General features: G+C 35.5%; 4 protein-coding genes across 9 annotated transcripts in view; all 4 read left to right on the forward strand.

Moving 5' to 3' along the window:
- HOXA3 (homeobox A3) overlaps positions 1–23445 on the forward strand; it is a 61198-nt gene that overhangs the window by 178 nt on the left and 37575 nt on the right. Inside the window, exon 1 of one of the 4 annotated variants that reach the window (XM_089669900.1) lies at positions 9886–10204. The exons of 1 other annotated variant lie outside the window; for it this stretch is intronic. The gene's annotated coding sequence lies outside the window, so the exon portion shown is untranslated. Of the gene's footprint in view, positions 1–9885; positions 10205–14713; positions 15126–23445 lie in introns of those variants that run through there. 2 more of the 4 variants (XM_089669904.1, XM_089669898.1) reach the window with 2 other exon arrangements.
- On the forward strand, positions 3727–7186 carry HOXA9 (homeobox A9). The gene is made up of 2 exons (XM_089669906.1): positions 3727–4419; positions 5907–7186. The coding sequence occupies exons 1-2, from the start codon at positions 3870–3872 to the stop codon at positions 6143–6145; spliced, it is 789 nt and encodes a 262-aa protein (XP_089526032.1). The 5' UTR covers positions 3727–3869; the 3' UTR covers positions 6146–7186.
- On the forward strand, positions 11465–13066 carry HOXA7 (homeobox A7). Of its 2 annotated transcripts, none has more exons than XM_089669909.1 (2): positions 11465–12157; positions 12724–13066. In XM_089669909.1, exons 1-2 carry the CDS (start codon positions 11782–11784, stop codon positions 13029–13031), a joined length of 684 nt encoding a protein of 227 aa, XP_089526035.1. In that variant the 5' UTR covers positions 11465–11781; the 3' UTR covers positions 13032–13066. The 2 variants fall into 2 exon arrangements, with proteins under 2 accessions (XP_089526035.1, XP_089526036.1); XM_089669910.1 differs by having other exon boundaries at positions 11483–12151; positions 12724–13064.
- HOXA6 (homeobox A6) lies at positions 18890–23065 on the forward strand. 2 transcript variants are annotated; one of them, XM_089669908.1, is made up of 2 exons: positions 18890–19796; positions 21919–23065. In XM_089669908.1, exons 1-2 carry the CDS (start codon positions 19442–19444, stop codon positions 22182–22184), a joined length of 621 nt encoding a protein of 206 aa, XP_089526034.1. In that variant the 5' UTR covers positions 18890–19441; the 3' UTR covers positions 22185–23065. The 2 variants fall into 2 exon arrangements, with proteins under 2 accessions (XP_089526034.1, XP_089526033.1); XM_089669907.1 differs by having other exon boundaries at positions 18900–19880.

Here is a 23445-nt window from a genome sequence, read left to right on the forward strand (position 1 = left end):
CTTTGCATACTTGGCACCCTTAACCTATAGATTTGCTTTGTTTGAATGCAGTCTGACCAAGAATGATTTTTTTTCTAGGGATCAACTGATTGCCTTTGCATAGCCACTTATCTACACCTACATCATGCATGTATGCCTCATGTATAAATAATTGCAGACGTCCACTCACTTTCTATATGTGTAGTGTGTTTGTACTAACCCGTTACTTTTATGACTGTCCTGTGTTTTAGTGCATGTTTTAGCTTGCAGGGGCTGAGGCACTGATTGCACGCCTACCAAACCCTGGGACTTGCTTAGCGTGCTTGTGATTTTCTCTTTATAGCGGATCTTCAAGGAATTTGGAGGTCGCCAACCCTAGAGTATTAAAACAGAACTGGCCTGTGATTTAGGTAGTTTCATGTTGTTGGGGAGCAAGCTTTATCTCGACAACAAGAAACTGCCTTATTCACATCAGTGAACATCTTCAGCTGTGTTATGGAACTGCTGGCTCCATCCGTGAGCTCCTATGGTTGGCTATGTAGGTGCCCAAGACAATGTTATATATGTACCCTCTTGAGAAATGAAAGATTGCTTATATTGTAAGTTATTGGGGCACATTCATGGGCATGGAATAACCATTAATTGGTGCATACTAAAAATGACCATGTAATGTATGAATATATATATGTAATTTGTACTTGTATGTGTGTGATGGCGTCAGAATCGGTTTAATGTACTAAAATAGTGCATTTAGCCTTAGCATATGTTCATTTCAAATCCCCCATTAGAGTAAAACGAATAAACGTGTCCCCTGGCTCTGAAATGAACACAGGCTAGGCTGGAAATGGCTCCCTAAGTAAATCAGACCTTGCTTGTATAAATGCTGTATGCATGCTGGATTACAGGAGTTTCCATATGTACTAGTATATATTAATTCTCGAATTCTTAGAGGTGATATTGCTATACCGTTAAGCTAACATTTATTAGGCAATAGCAAGGGGGAAAAGTATGGAGAGTTGCCTGTTATAATGGCTTCCTGCTCACAAGGCCTAGGTTACGATCATTATTACAAGCCTATAGTCTGACATTCCTCAGAGCCTCCCCACCAGCACAGTCAGGGAAACAAGCAGACACCCATCAAAATAAACCAGACAGAACCTAGACAGCCCCATATCAATAGCTTATTGGGGAATGGGCTCTGCTTTTAACTGAACCTCGAAGTGAACAATTTATACCAATTTTAACCTAAATTTGGGGTTTGATTTAACAGCAGTATGAAACAATAATTATTTCATACAAACAGAAGACTATTGAAATTTTTTTTACAAATTGTGAAAAGAAAACAATGGTGTTATGTTTGTATTTTTTTTTATAATACAGCCCCTTAAAAACACACATACACACACTACAGACAGACACACACACACTACAGACAGACACACACACACTACAGACACACACACACACACACACACACACACACACACACACACACACACACACACACACACATTAATTGGCATACATATGAGGCACTATTTTAATATTATTATTATACAGGATTTATATAACGCCATATGAATTAATGAATTGCCACAGAAAACGTAATCTACATCAGATCAAATATTATTTAAAATTCATGAATTGATATTACTTTACTCAGCAACAGTAGTAACAAAAAACAACACCATCAGTAATAATAATAATAATAACAACAACGATACTAATAATACTACTACCCTATATACTAATAATACAACAGCAGAACCACAAGTGACAATAACTTTAATTATTTAAGTATTTATTTTTTTATTTAATTGCACCCCCCCCCCTCCCTCTCTTATTTTTGGCAAAGAAAGCTATCATGTCTGCATGCCTGTTTAAAAAATATTTCTACTAATATTGGACCTAAAAACACAAAAAAGCACATACGCTGGTATACACACATTCCTACACACACACACACACACACACACACACACACACACACACACACACACACACACTTATTTATTTTTATTATTATTAATTTTATTTATTTTTTTAATTATTGTATTTTTTTTCCTAATATATTTTTATTACAATTTTGCATATGCCTATTTTATTTAAACACATTACTACTCTTGCAGTTATCGTCTTCACACTATAATTATATGTTTTTTCGAGGTAGTGATTTTTTTTTTCGTTGATGTAGGTATTACAGATTTTTTTTTTTTATAAAGGCTCAAACATGTTTGAAATTATATTTATAACAGTTTGAAAGATTTTAGCTCTAAGGCATTTTGGTTCGAGCAGTATAATTACTACTTATGGACAGAAGGGGAGATTTGTGCTTTATGAAAAGTATTTATTTTCTTAAAATAATTCCATGAAGAATGAAAACATGTTCCCAGGACGTGATTTTTGTATAGGAAGCAACTAAAATTGAAGCTTGAAATAAATACACCTTTCTGTTAAATAAATAGATCGGGTGAGTAGATAGATTGACAAATAGATCGCAGTGAATTCCTAACAATGGACTTGATCTGACTGCTGTGCTCAGTTTAGCAGTGTAACCCTCCGCAGTATGGTGATTATTTGTTGCACTGTGTTGCTATGCTAGCTGCAATGTTACCGTTGTTGATACAAAGTCAAATAAAATGTGGTGAGTGCAATATAGTTTTATTACCATTGGTCAATATCTGCGAATTAAAGCAAAGGTTTCACGCTGGAGATTTTGCATCACGCCTTGTACATTTCCCCACACTAATCCACGCCCTAATTTCCTTTCCTTTGTATGTGCCTTGTATAAACCTCACTTATGGTCTCTTTTATTATGGTTATTTTATATTCCCCTGGATCGGTTTTATCCTGAAAGCTCTTCAGATACTCCCACAGGCTGAACCCACCCAGGTATATTTTGGATGGGTGTAATAGGTGCATGGATCTATTTTATTTCTCCAAACTGTCCCTGTATGTTCACTATGCCCATGTACATGTAATTTACCATCATGCCCACAGTGCATTGCTGCACCTAGTTCATTCTAGCATGGCCTTCATAGGTGACTGATTGTACAAAAGACTTGTTCCGCAATTATAATGAATTACAATCTTGCCTTATTTTTAAACCACAAGCCTGTAAAATAAATGTATGCAAGTATACATCAGTATACATCAGCAGAGGGGAATGCTTATTTGTTCAAAGGAACAAATTGAAAATATTTATTAATTTTCTCAGGGTTCCTGAAATGAGTTGTATTTAATATTTACAGGGTGACTATGTAGAATAGCACTGAAGAGAAGAGATTTGCAGCAAATGACATATTAGCCATGTTAGTATTCCAAAGCAGAATAGTAAATGGGGATATTGCAGGCTGTGTTCCTGTACAACTATACAAACCAATAGAATATAGAGCCAGCCATACAGAACCCCTAAACTAGAGTTTCTGGATCACAGATAGCGACGGTTCCATATTCCTGGATTTCTGCTAAATAAACAGTCAATGTGGATGATTTTCGGTGGAAGAGTTACTATGGAGAATACCTACATCCTACTGCGTGATTAATAATGATGTAAAATAGTCCCTGAAATGGTAGCAAAAGAAAAAAAAATGTGATCTTTTAATCTCAGTTGGCCACAATTAAAGGGGACTACATTGTATAACTCAAATATCCTTTTGCATAAAAACATATGGCTTTGCTATAAAAAATTATGACTGGAAAACACTGACCCATTAATAGCCTGCGGACTGATTTATACCTTATTGTTCTGCTGCGTAGTCACATGGCTCAGGCAGCCAATAGGAATGCAGTCTGCCTTCAACTTATTAGGTGACTGTACTTCTTTGTAGGACCAAGTTGTTACATGAAATCTGCAGTTTCATAATTTCAGGAGGTCCTTGCTGTGTTCTATGGCCATGTCGACTTCTGGGACTCTGAGCAATTATTTTGTGGACTCTTTCATAATTCACGAGGGGGACGACCTGGTGCAGTCTAGATATGGCTCTGGCTCTCTGGCTCAGCCACCAAGGCAGGCAGCCCTGGGAGAACACCCCGAATACACTCCGTGCAGCTTCCAATCTAAAACGTCAGTGTTTAGCAGCCCATGGAACCCAGTGCACCCTCAGACTGCCAATAACGTGTCCAGTGTCTACCACCCCTATGTGCACCATCAAGCACCCATTACAGCTTCAGATGGCAGGTATATGCGATCCTGGCTGGATCCCATGCCAGGATCATTGTCTTTCCCAGGCTTACCATCCAGCAGACACTACGGTATTAAACCTGAGCCGCTTTCCAGCAGGAGGGGGGATTGCACCACGTTTGAGGCTCACACTCTGTCTTTGTCTGATTATGCCTGTGGCTCTCCGGCTGACAGGGAAAAGCAAAGTAACGACGGTGGGTTTGCTGCCAGTAGTGGAGAAAGCCTTACCAATGGAGAGAAGCCTCCCATTGACCCAAGTAAGTGAATCAAATATTTACCTATGCAAATTATTGATGTACTGGATAGCTACAGGGAACAGATCATGGATCTTTGCAATATGCAAATGATGCTGCTGGAAATTGCTCTGCTGGGCTGTAACTAGAGCTATAGGTTATCAATGGACCCAGTGCAAGGGAGTCCCATTTCAACATCTGCATTCAAACTGGAAATAAATAATTCAGGATATAACTTAGACTTTGTTTCCCCTCGGTATGGATGATCTGATGTGTATATTGCTTTGTTACATAGTTAAAAAAAGACAAAAGTCTATCTAGTTTAACCAATAGAAAAAAAAGAAATATCAAGTGAATTGTATCACATAAATGTGGTCTATAATGCAGCTGTAAGGAAAAAGGTGGGCTTGGGCTGATCTTTAAAATGCATATTACTTAGTTAATAAAAGACACAAGTCTAACTAGGTTAACCAATAGGAAAAAAGTAATATCCGCTGATTTGTATCAATAAATGGGGTCTATAATGTGACAGTATGAAGGTGGGTGTGGGCTGATCTTTAAAATTCCTGATACATAATTTAAAAAGACACAAGTCTGTCTAGGTCAACCAATAGAAAAAGTCATATCAGCTGAATTGTATCACTAAATGGGGTCTATAATTTGGCAATAAAGATAAAGGTGGGTATGGGCTGATCTTTAAAATGCACATTACATAGTTAAAAACCCCCCCATAAGTCTATTTAGTTCAACCAGCAGAAAAAAAGCAATATCAGGTGAATTGTATCACTAAATAAGGTCTATAATGTGTCAATATGGAAAAAGATGGGCTTGGGTTGGTCTTTAAAATGTCTATTACAGAGTTACATTATTTAAAATAAAAGACATAAGTCTACCTAGTTCAACCAATAAAAAAAAATAATATTAGGTGAATTGTATCAATAAATGGGGTCTATAATGTAGCAGGAAAGAAGGTGGGCGTGGGCTGATATTTAAAATGCATATTACATTCAAAAGTATCACAAGTCTCTCTAGTTCAACTAATACAAAAATAATATCAGGTGAATTGTATCAATAAATGGGGTCTATAATGTAGCAGGAAAGAAAAAGGTGGGCGTGGGCTGATATTTAAAATGTATATTACATTAAAAAGAGACACAAGTCTATCTAGTTCAACCAATAAAAACATAATATCAGGTGAATTGTATCACTAAATGGGGTTTATAATGTAGCAGGAAAGAAGGTGGGCGTGGGCTGATATTTAAAATGCATATTACATTAAAAAGAGACACAAGTCTATCTAGTTCAACCAATAAAAAAAATAATATTAGGTGAATTGTATAAATAAATGGGGTCTATAATGTAGCAGGAAGAAGGTGGGCGTGGGCTGAACTTCAAAATGCATATTTTAGGATTTGCCTCTGTGGGGAAGCACAATCCACGCATGCATGCACCTTTTTTGTATAGGGCATTGTAAACATGACTTGAAAAATGTCCTCTCTCTTCTTCTTCAGACAACCCAGCAGCTAATTGGCTGCATGCAAGATCCACCAGGAAAAAACGCTGCCCTTACACCAAGCACCAGACCCTGGAACTGGAAAAGGAGTTTTTATTTAATATGTACCTCACAAGGGACAGGAGGTATGAGGTGGCCAGACTCCTCAATCTTACAGAGAGACAAGTTAAAATTTGGTTCCAGAACAGAAGAATGAAAATGAAAAAAATTAACAAGGACCGATCAAAGGACGAGTAAAAAAGCATTGGATGGATTGACTCAAACAAGCGATGCTACTGTATCCAGGCCTCATTTTTTTTCCTTCTGATAAAACATTGATCACGTTAACAAAACCAAGAACCATCACAGTCATGGTTAACGAGTCCTATCAAAGAGGTACTGTTTATTCCTTAAATTATTTCACGAACAAGGCAAAGGGGCATTAGGGTTGGGCTGGCATACAAAAGAATCTACCTGTTCTACTTCTACAAAACAGACTACCTTACTATTGTGCACAATTATATATTGACTGTACAGACTAGCCGAGTAGTAGTTATAATTATTATAATTATTATTATTTGCTCTTTGTGCAGCAGGGAAGTCTGCTGGTATACTTGAATCATGTGTTTTATGTAGTGAATCTGTGACCGATTTATGTGCGTGAATGTCGTACAAAACTGCGATCTAGGATTAAATTGAAACTCAGGTTGTTTAAAATAAGGTTAGTTTTAGTACACAAGCTTGTAACGTTATTTGTTCTCTCGTTATATAGAGATATATATATAGACAGCTAAGTACATTGTTGGAAGAAGTGTCCGATTGATCTATAAAGTATTAACCTCAGTAATGTGGCAATCAAACAACTGCAACAATCTGAAACGTTGTATACAATTAGGTGTACCTCTAACGTCAGTCCTGTATATTGTCTATAAAGAAAAAATAATGGGCAAAAGCTTGAAATGTGCAAGATTTGGCACTGAGGAGCTGATGTTCAAACTCGACCTACATATATATGCATTAATATATATGCAGAGTAAGGGTTCTACTACCTATAGCTTGTGTTATGTTCTACTTGCTCACTGTATTGAAGCTAAATTTATTAAGAATAATAAATTATACACAGTAACATTAAAATTGGGTATATTTCTATCTTTAAACAATAAAATAATAATAATAATTTATTCCTAACAGAACTCTTTATATTTACAATAGTTACCTCATGGCCTGTTGACCAAATTATTGTGCTGAAAATATATTCTTTTTTTTTTGTTTTCAAATAAAATATTTTTGTTAGTTGTGGTAAGGCCTTTTATGTTATCATTCCACAAAGCAGTGAGACAACATGTTACATTTTCAGTATAAATCGTGTTTTTACAATATTACTCTCTCTCTCTATTCTCTCTATATGTGTGTGTGTGTATATATATATATATATATATATATAGTTGGTTAGTTAGTTAGTTAGTTAGTTAGTTAGTTAGTTGCGATAGGCTTGTTTATGTTACTATTCCACAGAGCAGTGAGACAGCATATGTTGCATTTTCAATATAAAGTCAATTCATGTCTTTACAATATACAATCTCTCTATCTCTCTCTCTCTCCCCCTTTCTCTCTCTCTCATATATATTTATATGTGCATATATATATATATATATATATATATATATATATATATATAGTAGTACATACTAAATACTTACTGATAACCAAATTGATCATGGTCATATGATGAATCCACAGTACATTTGTTTTGGAGGGAAGGACAAATAATTCTCCCATTGAATAACCCTCTGATTATTCCAAGCTTCCCACCTCATTCATCCAACTTTAGGAAACGATTTGATGGCCTAAAATATCCTTGATGCCTGTTTGCACATTGGGGGGAAATGCATAGTTTGAGAGAACCAGTTTGGAAAAACAAGTCAGTTCACTTAGAACTCAAGTCCTGACAGAGGATGTTGTTGGGAAAATTCTGAGCCATATAATGCTATAAAAGAAAATGACTGTTGTTAGGTTTATGGAGTGTAAACCGCTGCAGGCTTTTCAACAAAACCTGGAGGACATGCCCGTGTTTTCTACAAGCCTACATAATTATCCTGGAAAATGTTGATGAAATATACAAAGTGCAAGTTACAGAAATCATTGCTTTGTTTGATAAAAACTGGAGCATATGTGGTCCGAAATAATGGCAACTGCTGTTTAAAAAAAAATAAAGAGAATGGTCATTGCTGTTCTAAGGTAAGGAAAAAAAATAATTGCTGCCTTTTCCGGGCACTTGGGACGCCCTCTGTTGTTACAGGCAGAAAGGAACTTCAAAAGAATGGACACTAAAAAGTGTGCAATAAATGGCTGGTCTGCAAACTGTCTGGAATTCGCCTCTTAATGACTTTATAGCTGTCCAGCCGCAATTAAGATTTTCTACAGAAGCCTTTTCATTTGTTTTGTCTGGCGGATTTAGATAATGTGCAGAGCGGAAATAACTATCTCTCACTGTTCAGTAACATTGAAATCTTTAGCTTTTGTATAGTTATAGGATCAACTGTTTGCCTGGGCAGCCAGCAAAACATCCACTTGCTGTTCTTGTTGGGAATTGAAACAAACAGCTCTGGGTAATTTTGCTGGATGCTTGTGAATATCGCATTTGTCCAGCAGATGGCAGCATAACACTAGTAAATGCATGGAATAGGAGCTGATACACCCAAAAGGAAGCACTTATTTTGTATTTCTCCCCCTTTTATCTTGCAAAGAGGTAAATGCAGCTAAATTCCAAACAAGGTTTCTCTCTCAATAAATAGTTTATTTATAAAACTGAATAAAAATAAGGACATCAGATAGTGTATCTCTGGCATCTATTAAACATAATACAGGAAATATTTTTTCTTTTATTTAAACCGTGATTGCAGTATCATATTTCAGAAAAATTACCCTGATTACTGGTGCATATATATATATATATATATATATATATATATATATATATATATATATATAATCAGTATATATACTGTTTAATTCAATATATATGACACATATATGTATATATGTGTGTGTGTGTGTGTGTGTGTGTGTGTGTGTGTGTGTGTGTGTACTCATTTACTTTTTTGAAGTAAATAAGTACACACACACACACACACAAAAACACACACACACACGAAGCCTAAGGTTTACTGGTTTATTAAAATCAAACTGAATATGGTTAAAGCATTGTTTGTCTGACTTTGCTGTGTAAATATATATCTAACATGCGCAATATAAATACACATTCACAGAAAGCTGGGTGAATATATTTACTTTCTCTTTTTACACGTATATAAATCAGCTCCAATTTGTTTGCAAAGATCCATTTAGAAAAAAAATGTACGCCATGTTATATACAGAAGAGAACAGGGCTGCAAAAAGATTAAATTAGAAACACTTTATTACATTTTTTTGTTTAAAATAATAATAATAACAGCAAAAAAGAACGAAAAACAAAACGATATATATACTTGATGCAGCTGAAGATTACATGCAGCACATCTGTACATAAGTATAACGCATTTATGTATACGTCCCAAAATAAAAGTAATAGCCTATCTAGCCTATCCAAAACAGATATTTGCACTTAATGCACATAAATGCATAAATATACTGTATACTTTTTACTCTACATTTTTTTGTAGATTCTTGCAATTCCGTATTGCTTCAGACAAATGTGTCTGGCAGCTAAGCCCCTCCCACAAATAATACCTTCATGAATATATACGTAGAGATCTATAGACTGCTTCAATTATGTTTGCTAATAAAAGAGCTTGCTTTTATTTAATTTTATGGGGGTCTTCATTCATTGCTATCATGTTGAATATTCAGGGCAATGGTTATGGAGTGTTGTGTATTTCTTTATTTGCAAACTTCAAATATTTCTATCCCTTTATGGTGCCAGCATGTTGTATTCAAAGAATAGGCAGAATAAGACATTTTCTGTTGTCTGAAAAAAGTACAATCTGTGAAAATATGCTGGAAATTCAGAGATTAGTTCGTGGGAACCGCTTTGTACAACAGATGAGAGGGCTATATCTTTTTAAGGTAGAATTTCCGGAGCAATCCCATTGAGCGTTTCAAGTTTATGATGTGCAATATAAAAGGCTGTAAAAGCTATCTGTGTAGCACAGTCTACAGCCGGGGAGAAGGGCTCATTTTAACAGGCGTTTGAAGAAGGGAAGGTGCTGCAGTCTGGAAATGGAACTATTTATTTGTGTTTATGGAAATGTATTCGTGTTAATTCTCCAAAGAGACAGCAATTCACCGGAGACTGATCGATCCTTCAGGAGGCTCCAGGTAAGTCCATGTATTCCTATTACTGAGCACCTTAATACCATACAAATAAAACCCGAGTCCTGGGTCTCTGCCCATTTCAATAAACCTGGCATCAATTCTACACACAAGTAACAACTAATAAATTTTAACTTTGGCGTCCTTTTTATTTTATTTGGCAATAAAAAATAATAATTATCATACAAGGAAAATAGTATTCAGGGAATGTGCCTTAATCATAGGGATGTATATATATATATATATATATATATATATATTATATACACACACACATTTATCTATGTATCTATCATATGTATGTATCTATCCATGTATGTATGTATGTATCTATCTATGTATGTATATCTCTCTCTTCCTCTCTCTCTCTATATCTCTCTCTATATATATATATAATTCTATCATAGTTACTATATATAGTCCATTGCCCATCACCTGCGGTTTGTGTGCTTCTTTGAGTCTATATAAAAATGTAAATAAACAAAAAGAACCCAAATATAGATTTCGTTATTATATATGTATATATATATATATATATATATATATATATATAGAGAGAGAGAGAGAGAGAGAGACATAAATAAATATATACACAAACACACATATATATATATATATTTATTCTGTCTACCATATACCCCATTCTATCCATGTGTCCATCAGTTCCCTTGTGATTTTCTGATTTGCTTTCCTTTTTTCTATCAATTTAAAAAAAATAAAATGAAACTATATATATATATATATATATATATATATATATATATATATATATATATATATATATATATAATGCCATCAGTTTTTTCATGTTCTGTTTTTTTTTTTAAATATTTAAAAAATAAAAAACCTGCTATATCTATATTTATATATATTATTAAACAATAATAAAATTTTATATATATATATATATATATATATATATGTATATATATATGTTTTGTTTTTTTTAAATACACCGCCGTTTATATATACCGTGTCCAGCAGTTTCTCTTTTCTGTTTTGTCTCATTCTATGTATAAAAATATCAACAGTGGGGCATTGAGATCCCATTATCATTATTTCTTTATGCCCCCCCCCCCCCCCCCATTCTATAACATAGAATAACCTTGCCCTGTTAAAGAGCATGAGTTGAAGCTAGTATTAGCCTTTTATACTTAATACCTTGTAGTTTCCATGCCAGGATGTAGGAAATAATCATTTGAATATTCAATGAAGACCAGCACCAGGAACATTGACATTAGCCAGTGTACAGCCTGTGAGTGTGTGTGATGCAAGCACATGATAGCACATGATGAGTATTGCATCTGAGAGATGAATGAGTAAACAGAAATACACCATTTTGAAGATGCATTTATTCAGAGACTGGGTGTTTTTCCTGCATTGCACACAGCACTGTCCCACCTGTGATGCAGGAGCAGATTGGACGGGATGGTCATATGGTCGGAGATCACGTGCAGGAGGCAGCTCAGTGCAAAAGAAAATGGGGTTTTGTGTAAATCTGGGGGCTTAATGTTATCATATATCAAGCTACCTCGTAAAACCGACACTGAAGCCTACCGGACAACAAATCACAGGTCAAAAATATGAGTTCTTCATATTATGTGAATGCTCTTTTCAGCAAATATACGGCTGGGGCTTCTCTCTTCCAAAACACAGAGGCCACTTCTTGTTCCTTTGCTACCAACTCCCAGAGAAGCAGCTATGGAGCCGGCACCGGTGCCTTTCCGCCATCAATGCCCAGTCTGTACAATGTGAACAGTGCTCTCTATCAGAACCCTTTTTCTGGATACAGCCTGGGCTCAGAAGCTTACAACCTGCACTGCTCGTTTGATCAGAACATTCCGGTGCTCTGCAATGACCTGGCCAAAGCCAGCTGTGACAAGGCGGAGGACTCTACCCTGCACTCCCAGGCTGACAGTAATTTCCGCATTTACCCGTGGATGAGGTCTTCAGGTATGGGTAAGCTGGAGGGAATGCTAGCAAAAGGCCATTAATGCAACAGCCAAGTAATAGTGCAGAGCTTTATGGATTTAATTAGAAGAGCAGGCGCCATGGCTCTCTGTTCAGATCTGCACTGCACACTTTTTTATCACCCACTAATGGCTTCAACGCTCCTCATCTGTAGCATGTATACCTCCAAATACAAATTTCAAAGCATTTTATTTATTGAGCGTTTACACACAAAAAAATAGTTTTGTAGAGGGGAACATATGCACAAATGATTTGCAGTGTATTCAATTTTTTTTTGTTAATCTATTTTTTTTATTTAAAAATAGTATATGCATGTATTGTTGAAATCGTTATTCTAATATGCCGGCAATAGTTATAAAAATGCAAATAAATCAATAAATACAAGGTACATATTTTGTCCATATACGCATGGTTGGAAATACACAATAGGCTGTTAGATGGTAGGTGAGATGCCTCCGTTAGCTAGGCCTTTGTTGAGCCTTGTTGCTTTGTATCATAGGATTATTGTAGAATGAGGCACACACAGCCATGACTAATACTTGTGTAATATATAGGGCCCGACAGGAAGAGGGGTCGGCAGACTTACACTCGTTACCAGACCCTGGAGCTGGAGAAAGAATTCCACTTTAACCGCTACCTAACCCGGAGGAGGAGGATAGAGATCGCCCATGCTTTGTGTCTGACAGAGAGGCAGATCAAAATCTGGTTCCAGAACCGCAGGATGAAATGGAAAAAGGAACATAAAGAGGAGAACAGCGGTACCTCTGATGCTGGGGAGCAGACCCCTGCACCTACTACTACTACGACTACTACTACTACTACTACTACAGCTGATGAGGACAAGGGGAAAGAGGGAGAATAATGTGCCTGCTGGAGGGGGGGTAGGTGGGTGGGTAATGGGGGGGGGGGGGGGGGCAACGTACTAACCAGGATTTGCACGGGACAGTAAAAGAAAGCAACTTGGACAAATTAATTTGAACTGTATTTGATGTCTTTTTGTAAAAGAAATAGCTGATAATCCCGAAAGCAGGCCATTCAACGTCTTCAGCACAACGCCGATGAGATGTAACCTATAAGGACAAAAAAAGAGAACAAGAAAAGAAAAAAGCAGCGTATTATTTCATGTGAAAATGGCTTACAAAAAGACTTCCTTTATATATATATATATATATATATATATATATATATACATACATATACATTTTGTTTAACTGGTTAACTACCTACATCCACAAATAATTGTGGGCGACAATGTACATTAGACTTTACTACCTACTCATTAACTAATAAAAGGCCAGGAAATTCCAGGAAGAGCAAATAGCAAATACCTTTATTAAACTATTCAATATAACAACCACTACAGTAACATTATACTACCTACTCAAAACTACCTATTTTTTGTGTTCAGCTGTAACTCTGTAGAATAGCTACAATTGTATTTAAATTGTGAATCTTGCACACCAACGTGAAGTAAGGACTGTGTGTATTTTTATATAGTTAAACGACCATTTGAATTAAGCACCGGTGCAAAAGTAGAAAAGAAATCAGCTTTTTTTTCCATTCGCAATCCCCCTCTTTACCCAAGTGTAGTAGATTTAAATGTGTTTGCATTGATATTTGAAAGGTAACGTGACCACATTATTTGTATCCCAGGGATTTGTATCTGTGTACAGTTGTTAATGTTTTGTCGTATTAAGCTGCCTTTGTATAAAAATCTGCGTCATTTGATACATTTTACATAAAGAATCATCTATAATAGCATGGTGTTATTTGTCTTGTAAAAAAAATGCAAATAAAATTAAAAAAAAAAACAAATTTTGCTTGACATTCATCTGGAAATGATGTGATCAGTGTTGTTTGTGAATAATATACATATTGTTTATGCATTATAAAAACATAAAATAATAAATATGTACAATAAACTTCATAAAAGAGCTCTGTTGAAGTATCTGGTATAATATATATATTTTTTGGTTACAATAAAGACAATTGTGTTTGGTCATCGATCTCCTCTTCTTCTCATGAATATGTGTACAAAAAAAATGAAATAAATTAACAAATAAACTTACAAAAAAACAGTACAGATAAAAGAGAACATAAAGTGCTATCCGAACAAATAGTGTGTATGTGTGTGGGTGTGTGTGTGTGTGTGTAAGGTGTGATTACAAAAAAGTATAAATTCAGATACACATATCATACAGAGCTTATAAGGAAATGTCTGAATAATTATAAAATATGTTCTTAATAAGGTATAGGCAATAAATGCATACACTGCATTAGGGTTCACAGACTGTACATCCGAAGTGATTATTTCCCCTGTATAGGGAGCCAGCTCCACTAGCCTATTTCAGGTAATAATTCAATTAATATTTAAATGAGAGCCTGGTTTAATGAAAGAGCCGAGCGTGCAGAGGCTGGGGTTGTTAGAGAGTTAAGATGGCGACTTGGTAAGACCTGCCTCTTCTTAGTGATGAGGCAATGGCTATAAATCCGTTGTTGTTTATGAAAATTTACAACTTTGCAATACAAGTTTATGAGTTGCTCGGTTTTTCCATTGGTCGCTGCTGGTCATGTGGATAGCAACTGTGAACATGAAGTTTTTTATAATTTCCCTTGCGAGAATAGAGCTGCATTCTTTTGCTGTGCTCAGTCCTGCTTCGGATCTGTCTGGCTCTCCAGCACACAGCCCATTTGTCCTGAGTACAGGCACCAGGCAAGGCAATGGAGGTTCGCATGGAGCAGCAGCCTGCAAGACAGGTCCAGGATGGCAGCGCTCAGTCCTTCCGCTCCAAGGTGTGGCATTTGGGATTCAAAGAGCCAGAGTGGCAGATTTTCAACACGCAGCCTGGCTAATTTCCTGCTTCTTCTGGCACCAAAAGGCACTGGGTTCCTCTCCTGTTCAGCCAAGGCGACAGCTGTCAAAGTGGCAGAGATTCCTGAGAGCCACAACGTCAAGGTGAGAAATCTGTACCCCTCACATCTTCTCTTGTGATCTCTGATGCTTGCTGCAAATAAACCCCACAACTATTTACTGTTTAATTCACAACTATCAATCAGTCCATCACACATGCCCTTGCCCCATCAGCTTGCAAACGATTAATACAACCAATACTAAATAATATAAGCTTTTCAACATCCAAACAGATCTATTCCCATACCTATATTTATATATATATATATCTATTGAGATATCTATATTTGTATTTATACACTCATGCATATATATGTACACAAACATGATGTATATAGACATTTTGTACAAAGGTGTACCTGAGTTATGTATCTATACACCTATTTATATATCTATATTTGTATTCATATACACATATATACATATGTACACAAACATAATGTATAAAGACATTTTGTACAATTAGACACATTACTGAGCATTAGTTTATCTATCTATACACCTATTTATATATCTATATTTGTATTTATATACACATGCTTATATATGTACACAAGCATACTGCATAAAGGCATTTTGTACAAAGGTGTACTTGAGTTATGTATTTGTAAGAACAATTAGACACAAAGGTGAACATCAGTATATAAATATATAATAGAAATGTAAACTCAGCATTGTGATGTTATGGTGGTTATGATGGTTATGATGTTATACTATTGCTATGTATTAATTACAGTGGTCATGTCTGCTTTCTACTTTTAGTTTTGTTGTTATATTTTAGTTCATAAAATACCCGTACATACATTTTACTGTTTTTCTTCATGCTTTTGCTATATATATATATATATATATATATATATATATATATATATATATATATATCAAGTTTAACAAATATGTTGTAATGATATGCTAGTGCCAAAGGAAGCACGTGTGCTTCCACTCTGTTTATTGTTCATTTTTGGTAATACATGCTTAATGTGGAAGAATGAATGCAGTTATAGAAAGGTTGATTTTTTTTTTACATATTAACGCTTTTTTTGGAATATGGTTATAACAAGCTTGTGTTTGGCAAAATAAATGGAAAAAAATTTTTGTTAACGCTGATTAAATGAATTGCTCTGTAGGAATGTAATTGAAGATGTGTATATTTGTGAATCTGGCACAAGTCACTGTATTATTATTGTTATTGTTGCCTTTAGAGATGCTTAGAAAGAAAAAAGGGGAGGAAATATTTGTGAAAAGTCGTGTTATTTTTTGTTTTGTTTTCTAAAATTCATGACCAGTAATTAGGAATGATGTCTGGCTGATTTCACCTTCTCGTCCTGTGTTTGTTGTGATCTGCTAGCTGATGAAGTATAAAATTTGCATTGTATTGCAGTGTCTGCTTGACTGCATTGAGTGGAGGATTGATCGTTGACTGTAGTTTCAGTGCTGCCACTGTGTGGTGGTTGGTGGTATCTACCAGTGTAGTGAAAGAAGGTTTACATTATTATACTGAAGGTTATTTGGGTGATTTGGAATAGAAACAAGATTACTCTGGACCCAGCCAGATAAAGAACTGCAGATGATAAAAATGCCTATTTTTTCCTTCTTTTAAACAGATAGAGGAAAATATTTTTTAAATGCTTTTGCGTATGCATTAAAACCTGTGATTTTAACAGAGACACTGTTATGTATCAGAAGCCTCAGTATTTGTATTTTTAACTGCAAATGGCGATTTTAAAGTGTAATAAGTTGATTGTATATGTTATGTGCTGTAAGTAAAGGCTTGAAGAGCTCTGTAGTAGCTTGAATTCACTTTTATGTATTTATACATGTTGTAAGTATCATGGTTCAATTCAGTCCGCAAAAATGAAAATAAACTCAATTATAAACGGCTGCATTAAAATAAATATATGGTCAAACGTACAAAATAAAGACAAAGAGACAAAATGGGCACGTCAGTGAATGCCCTTTTTATGCTCCCTCCAAAATGGCTGCCGCACCTAAGATTTAATGGTTTAAGCAGATTTTATTGCTTGGAAGCAAGATGAAAAGGGAAACAGAAGGGGCAGAGCCTTAACCATTGATCTGCCTGAAAAATCCCTGTTACATTTCACAGGCCCCCAGACAATTGCATGCCTAAAGTATGTCTTTACTCTCCTTTTTTTTTTTTTTTTTTATAAAATAGCTACAGAAGGCTAAGCCACAAAATCAGATTCACTGCAAATATCCTCCCCATTTTACAGTACTAGTTAGGGAACCAAACTGTACATTTATTTATAAGCACACGTTTTGCTTTTTTTTCATGGGTTTTGAAATTTGTAACAGTTTCTGCATCGTTAATGCATTTTATCATAGTTCATGTTCGCCATATTCCTAGGATGAAAATATGCCATTTAAAACAAAAATACACTTTATTATAGATTGGCTGTGGACCGTTTTTGTGCTGGAATATTTAGAGCTAGAATGGGACATTTTACTACAAACTTAGTACCCACACTTCACAAAAATACAAATATATATATATATATATATATATATATATATATATATATATATATACACACACATCTATACATGCACAGATACAGACACATAGACAAACACACCCACAGACACTCCCTCGTCCAATCAAGCTCAGAAATGCCTCTATATTCACAAACTCATCCAAATATGTAATGTCAGGAAATACCAGAGGTGTGTTTGACCTTCCTGTGCAAAACACCATTGTCAGATTTTTCCACTTCTGCAGTATACAGATAGATGTATGTTCGTGTTTATGCAGCTTATTTCACTATAAATACACTGATGGTCCCGAACAAGGGATGTTGCATCACCTCTCTAAGGCTGGCCATACATTACACAATTATCGTGTACAATTTTCCTTTATATTTACCAAAACCATATAATATGGGGTCAATCCTAAACACTTTCAATTTGTATGAAATCAGGCAGGCCCTTGCACTACATAGTTGCAGGTAAATATGAAGGAAATTGAATAGGAAAATTGGATAATGCATGGCCAGCTTAACTTATTAGTATCTGCCTTTCAATATTTACCTGTAAGTGATTAATGCAAATGGTGCTACTAGAGAGTCTTCCAGCATCAAAGTTTACATTCTTTTAAGCAATTTAAAGCAGTTTATAGAGCCATGAAGGAACATGGCTCATTCCAGGGTATGGGCCATAAACTCTACACTACATTCAGATAAGAGGATGCTTTATGTTAGACTTTCAATTGCTTGCAGGCTAGTTGTTCATGGTTTTTGAAGGCTGGAGATTTTTATCAGTCAAATCCCAGACTTTCTTTAGTTTTTATGGTATAGAAACAGCTATAGAGATGCTTTGAATCAGGGATATTTCAATAAACAAAAGGAAATTCCTATTTCTATAAATTAACTCTGCCTGAACTTGCTTTTTGGGAGGCGTTGTTTCATTGCTGTGTTTTTGTTTTGGGTTAGTGCCTAATCCTGCCTTATACTCAGAATGTTTGATTTCATTCATATTATTTATGTTTACATGACGTGGGGCTGTATTTTAACTAATTAAGAACGTCTGTTCTTGCAACCTTTTTTCTGTGATAGATAAAGCAAAATGTATTTAATAACAGATAAACACAAAGTGGAAATAAAACAAATGATTAATTTCTAGCACTTTATGTTAGCAAATAACTACAATGTAACATATGAGGTGTTGTTTTTTTTTTATCATTGTTTACTTAGCTGTTGTCTTCCTTTATGTGGCTGTTTAAACTTCAAATGAGAGACGTCAGTTGAGATATAATGCTTATTGATATATTCCCACTATGGCAAGGACATTATGAAGTGTAAACACTAATTAGAGGCTGGTGAATTATGTTGATTTATCTTTTATAATAGCCACACTAGAGATGTTCATTCATGTGTATTAATGTCTGCAGAGATATTTTCCTACTTCTGCTGTCCTTGGTTGTGTGCTGAGTGACTGCAAGTGTGTATTGTGTTGATACAAATTAATTTTGCACCTATGGGTTCAACTGCAGATATTAGCAGGTATAATAGCAAATGCTTTAGTGACTGATCTAGTTGAACAGCATGCAAAGAGATTTAACTCAAAAGAGTACTAATTGCTCTCTGTGCAATAAGATGTGTATATTACTGTTGTATATGTGCCTGGGAAGCTGTGTGTTATTTGGAAGTTTGCTGGCTCAGTCCCAGTCCCAGGGGAGCACCATCATAACTCCTTCCTATTGGCTACTGAATGATCAGCTGCTTATATTTGCCTCTGTCGCTTTTGGCGCCTGGCCATCCAGAAACAAACCAGTTCGATGACTACTAATAGTTATAGCTAGATGTACTAATACACAACAAATCACAGAACTAGCGAGTGCAGAGCAAATGAGTTCTTACTTTGTGAATAGCACTTTCCCTGGGAGCCTGCCTAATGGACAGGACTCGTTTGTGGGTCAAATTCCCCTCTACTCATCGGGCTATGAAGCTTTAAGACATTTTCCAGGTTCTTATGGGACATCTCCCCTTCAGGACAAGTCCTACTCATCGCCTTGCTTCTATCAGCAGTCCAGTACAGTTATTGCCTGCAACCGAAACTCTTATGACTATGGGACGTCTTGTTTCTATCCGGACAAGGACAGCACCGCCAACCCTTCCTCGTATCCCACCAATAAGAGGTCCCATACTGGGGATTATCTGCATTTCTCTACTGACCAGCAATACAAATCTACTAATCTACAAGGTAAAATGTTCAATGAGGAAACTAACGACCGGAAGTATAGTAACCCTGTCTACCCCTGGATGCAGAGAGCCAACTCCTGCGCTGGTAAGTCACTAATTTATGCAGAAACAGAGCAGACCTCTGAGGACAGGCTGGGGACAAACAGGGGGTCAGACATGACATTCTGTTTGTGTGGGTTTTTTTTTAAAGAAAAAATTAAAACACTACAAAGAAGCACTGAACAGACTGAGTGTTTAGACATATTGCTTTCACTTTTATATGGGGAAATTAAGATGCAGAATTATTACTTTCAACTATATATATCTACTGTACACATACATAAATATATATATATATAGTTGCAGGTAGCTTTGAACACACATTTATTATTTTGTCTTGATACATATATATATATATATATATATATATATATATATATATATATATATATATATATATATATACATTATAGTACAAAGTGTTGTGTGCTTGTGTTTAACGTTGTTGCATATATATAAATATATATGTGTGTGATTATTATATATATATATATATGTAGATATATATATAGAGAGATTGAGGGAGAAAGAGAGAAGGAGCTAGAGTGTGATTATATATATATATATATGAATATTATATTTTTTATATATATATATAGAGAGAGAGAGGGAGAGAGAGAGAGAGAGAGAAGGAGCTAGAGTGTGATTATATATATAGCTGTACAGTTATATATCTATATCTGTATTTACCTATACATCTCTATCTATCTATCTATCTATCTATCTATCTATCTATCTATCTATCTACCTATCTATCTATCTATTTATCTATCTATCTATCTATCCATCTGACATATAGATAGATAGATAGATAGATAGATAGATAGATAGATAGATAGATAGATAGAAGGAGTGAGAGAGAAGGAGATATTGTGTGATTATATATATAGCTATACAGTTATATATATATCTACATGTCTTTTAACCTATCTATCTATTGATATGTATATGTATATATATATATATAGAGAGAGAGAGAGAGAGAGAGAGAGAGAGAGGGGGGGGAGAGAGAGAAAGAGAGAGAGCTAGAGAGAGAAAGAAGGAAGGAAGGAAGGAAGGAAGGAAGAAAGAAAGAAAGAAAGAAAGAAAGAAAGAAAGAAAGAAAGAAAGAAAGAAAGAAAGAAAGAAAGAAAGAAAGAAAGAAAGAAAGAAAGAAAGAGACTTGGAACAACACACACGAACTCACAAAGTAAAAAATTCTATGTGAGACTTTCAACATACCAAACTGCTGGTTCATAAACGGACACCCAAGTACCTTACATATATATATATATATATATATATATATATATATATATATATAGTGTGTGTGTGTGTGTGTGATTAGAAATAAATAAAAACACCTGCCTATATCTATATATCTATCTATATATATGGATCAACTGGGGTATAGGATTATAATTTTTTTTTTAGTGGTTGAACTGGATGGACTTTTGTCTTTTTTTCAGCCAGTGTGTGTGTGTAGTGTGTAGTTACACACAGTGTGTGTGTAGTTACAGGCAGCTTTGAACATCTGTAATCTCACTCTCCCTTTCTCTCTTTACATTTAGTGTACGATATCTATCTATCTATCTATCTATCTATCTATCTATCTATCTATCTATCTATCTATCGAGAGAGATCATTTTTAAATTCATACATTACATACACACGCTTTGTACTGTGATGGAACAAATGTGTGTATACAGGGCTCCAAGCAGATTAGAAGATATGAAGCATCTGCTGTACTAGAGAAGGAATTTTCAATTTTTTACATCTTTAGGTCATGCATATTTACAGGATACTTTATTAGCTATTTAAATGTTACCTCTCAGATATTTATGTGCTACTGGTGCCAAATATAGATAATTATTTAATATTACACATTGTTTATAATTTATGAAAAACAGAAAAAAATACTCTGAATTTTCCAGGTGTGGCACCGTTGTATTCTGCATCAGTCAATAATTGTGATAGCTGTCCTGGCTTGTAGCAGGTCAGGGGGCTCTAGGCTCGCCCAGTATAAGGTGCTGATTGCATAGTCTGAGTGTCTTTTCCTTGAATCACATATCGCTGTATGATGTCTTATTGCTGCTGTCTTCCAGGTACAGTGTACGGCAGCCACGGCAGGAGGGGAAGACAAACTTATACTAGATATCAGACTTTAGAGCTGGAGAAAGAATTCCATTTCAATAGATACCTGACCAGGAGGAGGAGGATTGAAATAGCGAATGCTCTCTGCCTCACAGAACGACAGATTAAAATTTGGTTTCAAAACAGGAGAATGAAATGGAAGAAAGAAAGCAAGATTATTAATTCTTCCCAACCCAACAGCGACCCAGCAGAGGACAAGCCAGTCAATGAAAGTTAACACCAGGCCTCTCCTCTATTCACGTGAATATCGTCCTCTAATCTGCACACATGCCACATACTATACAAAGGCTTCATGTTCATTTCCACCCTCATTCTCCTTCACAGTGACTGAAAACCCCGGGACCATTTATCTGATAATAAATGCATGCACACCATTTTCATGTACAAAAAAAAAAATACCTGTACAGATCGATTTAATTTGTGTATGTACTTGAGCCATTGATGTCGGATATCAGGTCCTAAATCTTACTCCACCCTACAAAGCCAATGTAATCTGTGTTCTGATAACGGATTAAAGTCAGATTCTAGATTGTGGTGTCATATCTGCCATGTAAACAGATGTCCAGACGAATGGGATCTTGGAAAAAAATGCACAAAAAAAAAGAAGGAAAAAGAAGGATCCGGAATAGCGGGGTCATCCTGTTTTCTGGAGTCTGTGAACAGAATGTAACTGTCAGCTGTATCGTAAAAGTCACAATAATATTTACAGCCACTCATTGTTTGCTGGCTGGGACTGCAAGGCAAAGACCTCGTTTTATTCTTTGAAAGGAAAAAGCAGAAAAGGCTCAACAAGAGAGCCTGATTTGTCAAGTATTTCCGAAATAAACGTGGGCAAAGGCTAACCCCCAAATATAGAAGATCTAGAAATATGAAGTGCGGGTTATTGACTTATAAAATGCTTACACCTTGCATTGGGACAGTGGACTGTTCCTTCAAGCCCTGCGACAGACAAGGTGCAGGCGTTTTATGAGTGTTAAATAAAGCTTCCTGCATGATTTAGTTTCTATGTACACACTGGCATTTTACTATATTGCATTGACTGGAAAATGACGTTTAAGTGGCAATGCCAATATAAAATAAAACCTATGCAGTCTAAAACACAGATCTGGTTCACATCAATTGCAAAAAAAAGGGCAGTAGCAGTATTGAAAGTGTCTGTTATGTCGCCTCACTGAATCAATATGGCTATTTCTGTATAATTATCAATAAAATATAAGGGAACACATGAGCTGGCAATCTAGATGATGAAATGTGAAATATATTTTGGAGGGAATAGCAAAAAAAAACAACAAAAAACAAAAAAAAACCAGTACCATTTGTGCAATATTTCGGTATTAATATGCTGGTTTGTGAACTGTGGCTGTGAGCCGGTACATTTGGTATTCACTAATGGAACTGCGAGGGGGAATGCAATAATTTTTCTGTAATGGGATGTAACCTCAATTCGACCCCGGCCCTGCAGTCCTCAGCTTGCTGTC

Source organism: Staurois parvus, unplaced genomic scaffold (assembly GCF_062004578.1).
Source record: "Staurois parvus isolate SC_StPar_1 unplaced genomic scaffold, SC_StPar_1.0 ptg000082l, whole genome shotgun sequence".
Taxonomy (NCBI): domain Eukaryota; kingdom Metazoa; phylum Chordata; class Amphibia; order Anura; family Ranidae; genus Staurois; species Staurois parvus.

Coding starts and splice junctions, on each gene's coding strand:
- HOXA7 (XM_089669909.1), top strand. CDS start 11,782: ATGAGTTCTTCATATTATGTGAATGCTCTTTTCAGCAAATATACGGCT. Junction 12,158..12,723: donor GATGAGGTCTTCAGGTATGG/GTAAGCTGGAGG, acceptor TGTAATATATAG/GGCCCGACAGGAAGAGGGGT.
- HOXA9 (XM_089669906.1), top strand. CDS start 3,870: ATGGCCATGTCGACTTCTGGGACTCTGAGCAATTATTTTGTGGACTCT. Junction 4,420..5,906: donor GAAGCCTCCCATTGACCCAA/GTAAGTGAATCA, acceptor CTTCTTCTTCAG/ACAACCCAGCAGCTAATTGG.
- HOXA6 (XM_089669907.1), top strand. CDS start 19,442: ATGAGTTCTTACTTTGTGAATAGCACTTTCCCTGGGAGCCTGCCTAAT. Junction 19,881..21,918: donor GAGAGCCAACTCCTGCGCTG/GTAAGTCACTAA, acceptor GCTGTCTTCCAG/GTACAGTGTACGGCAGCCAC.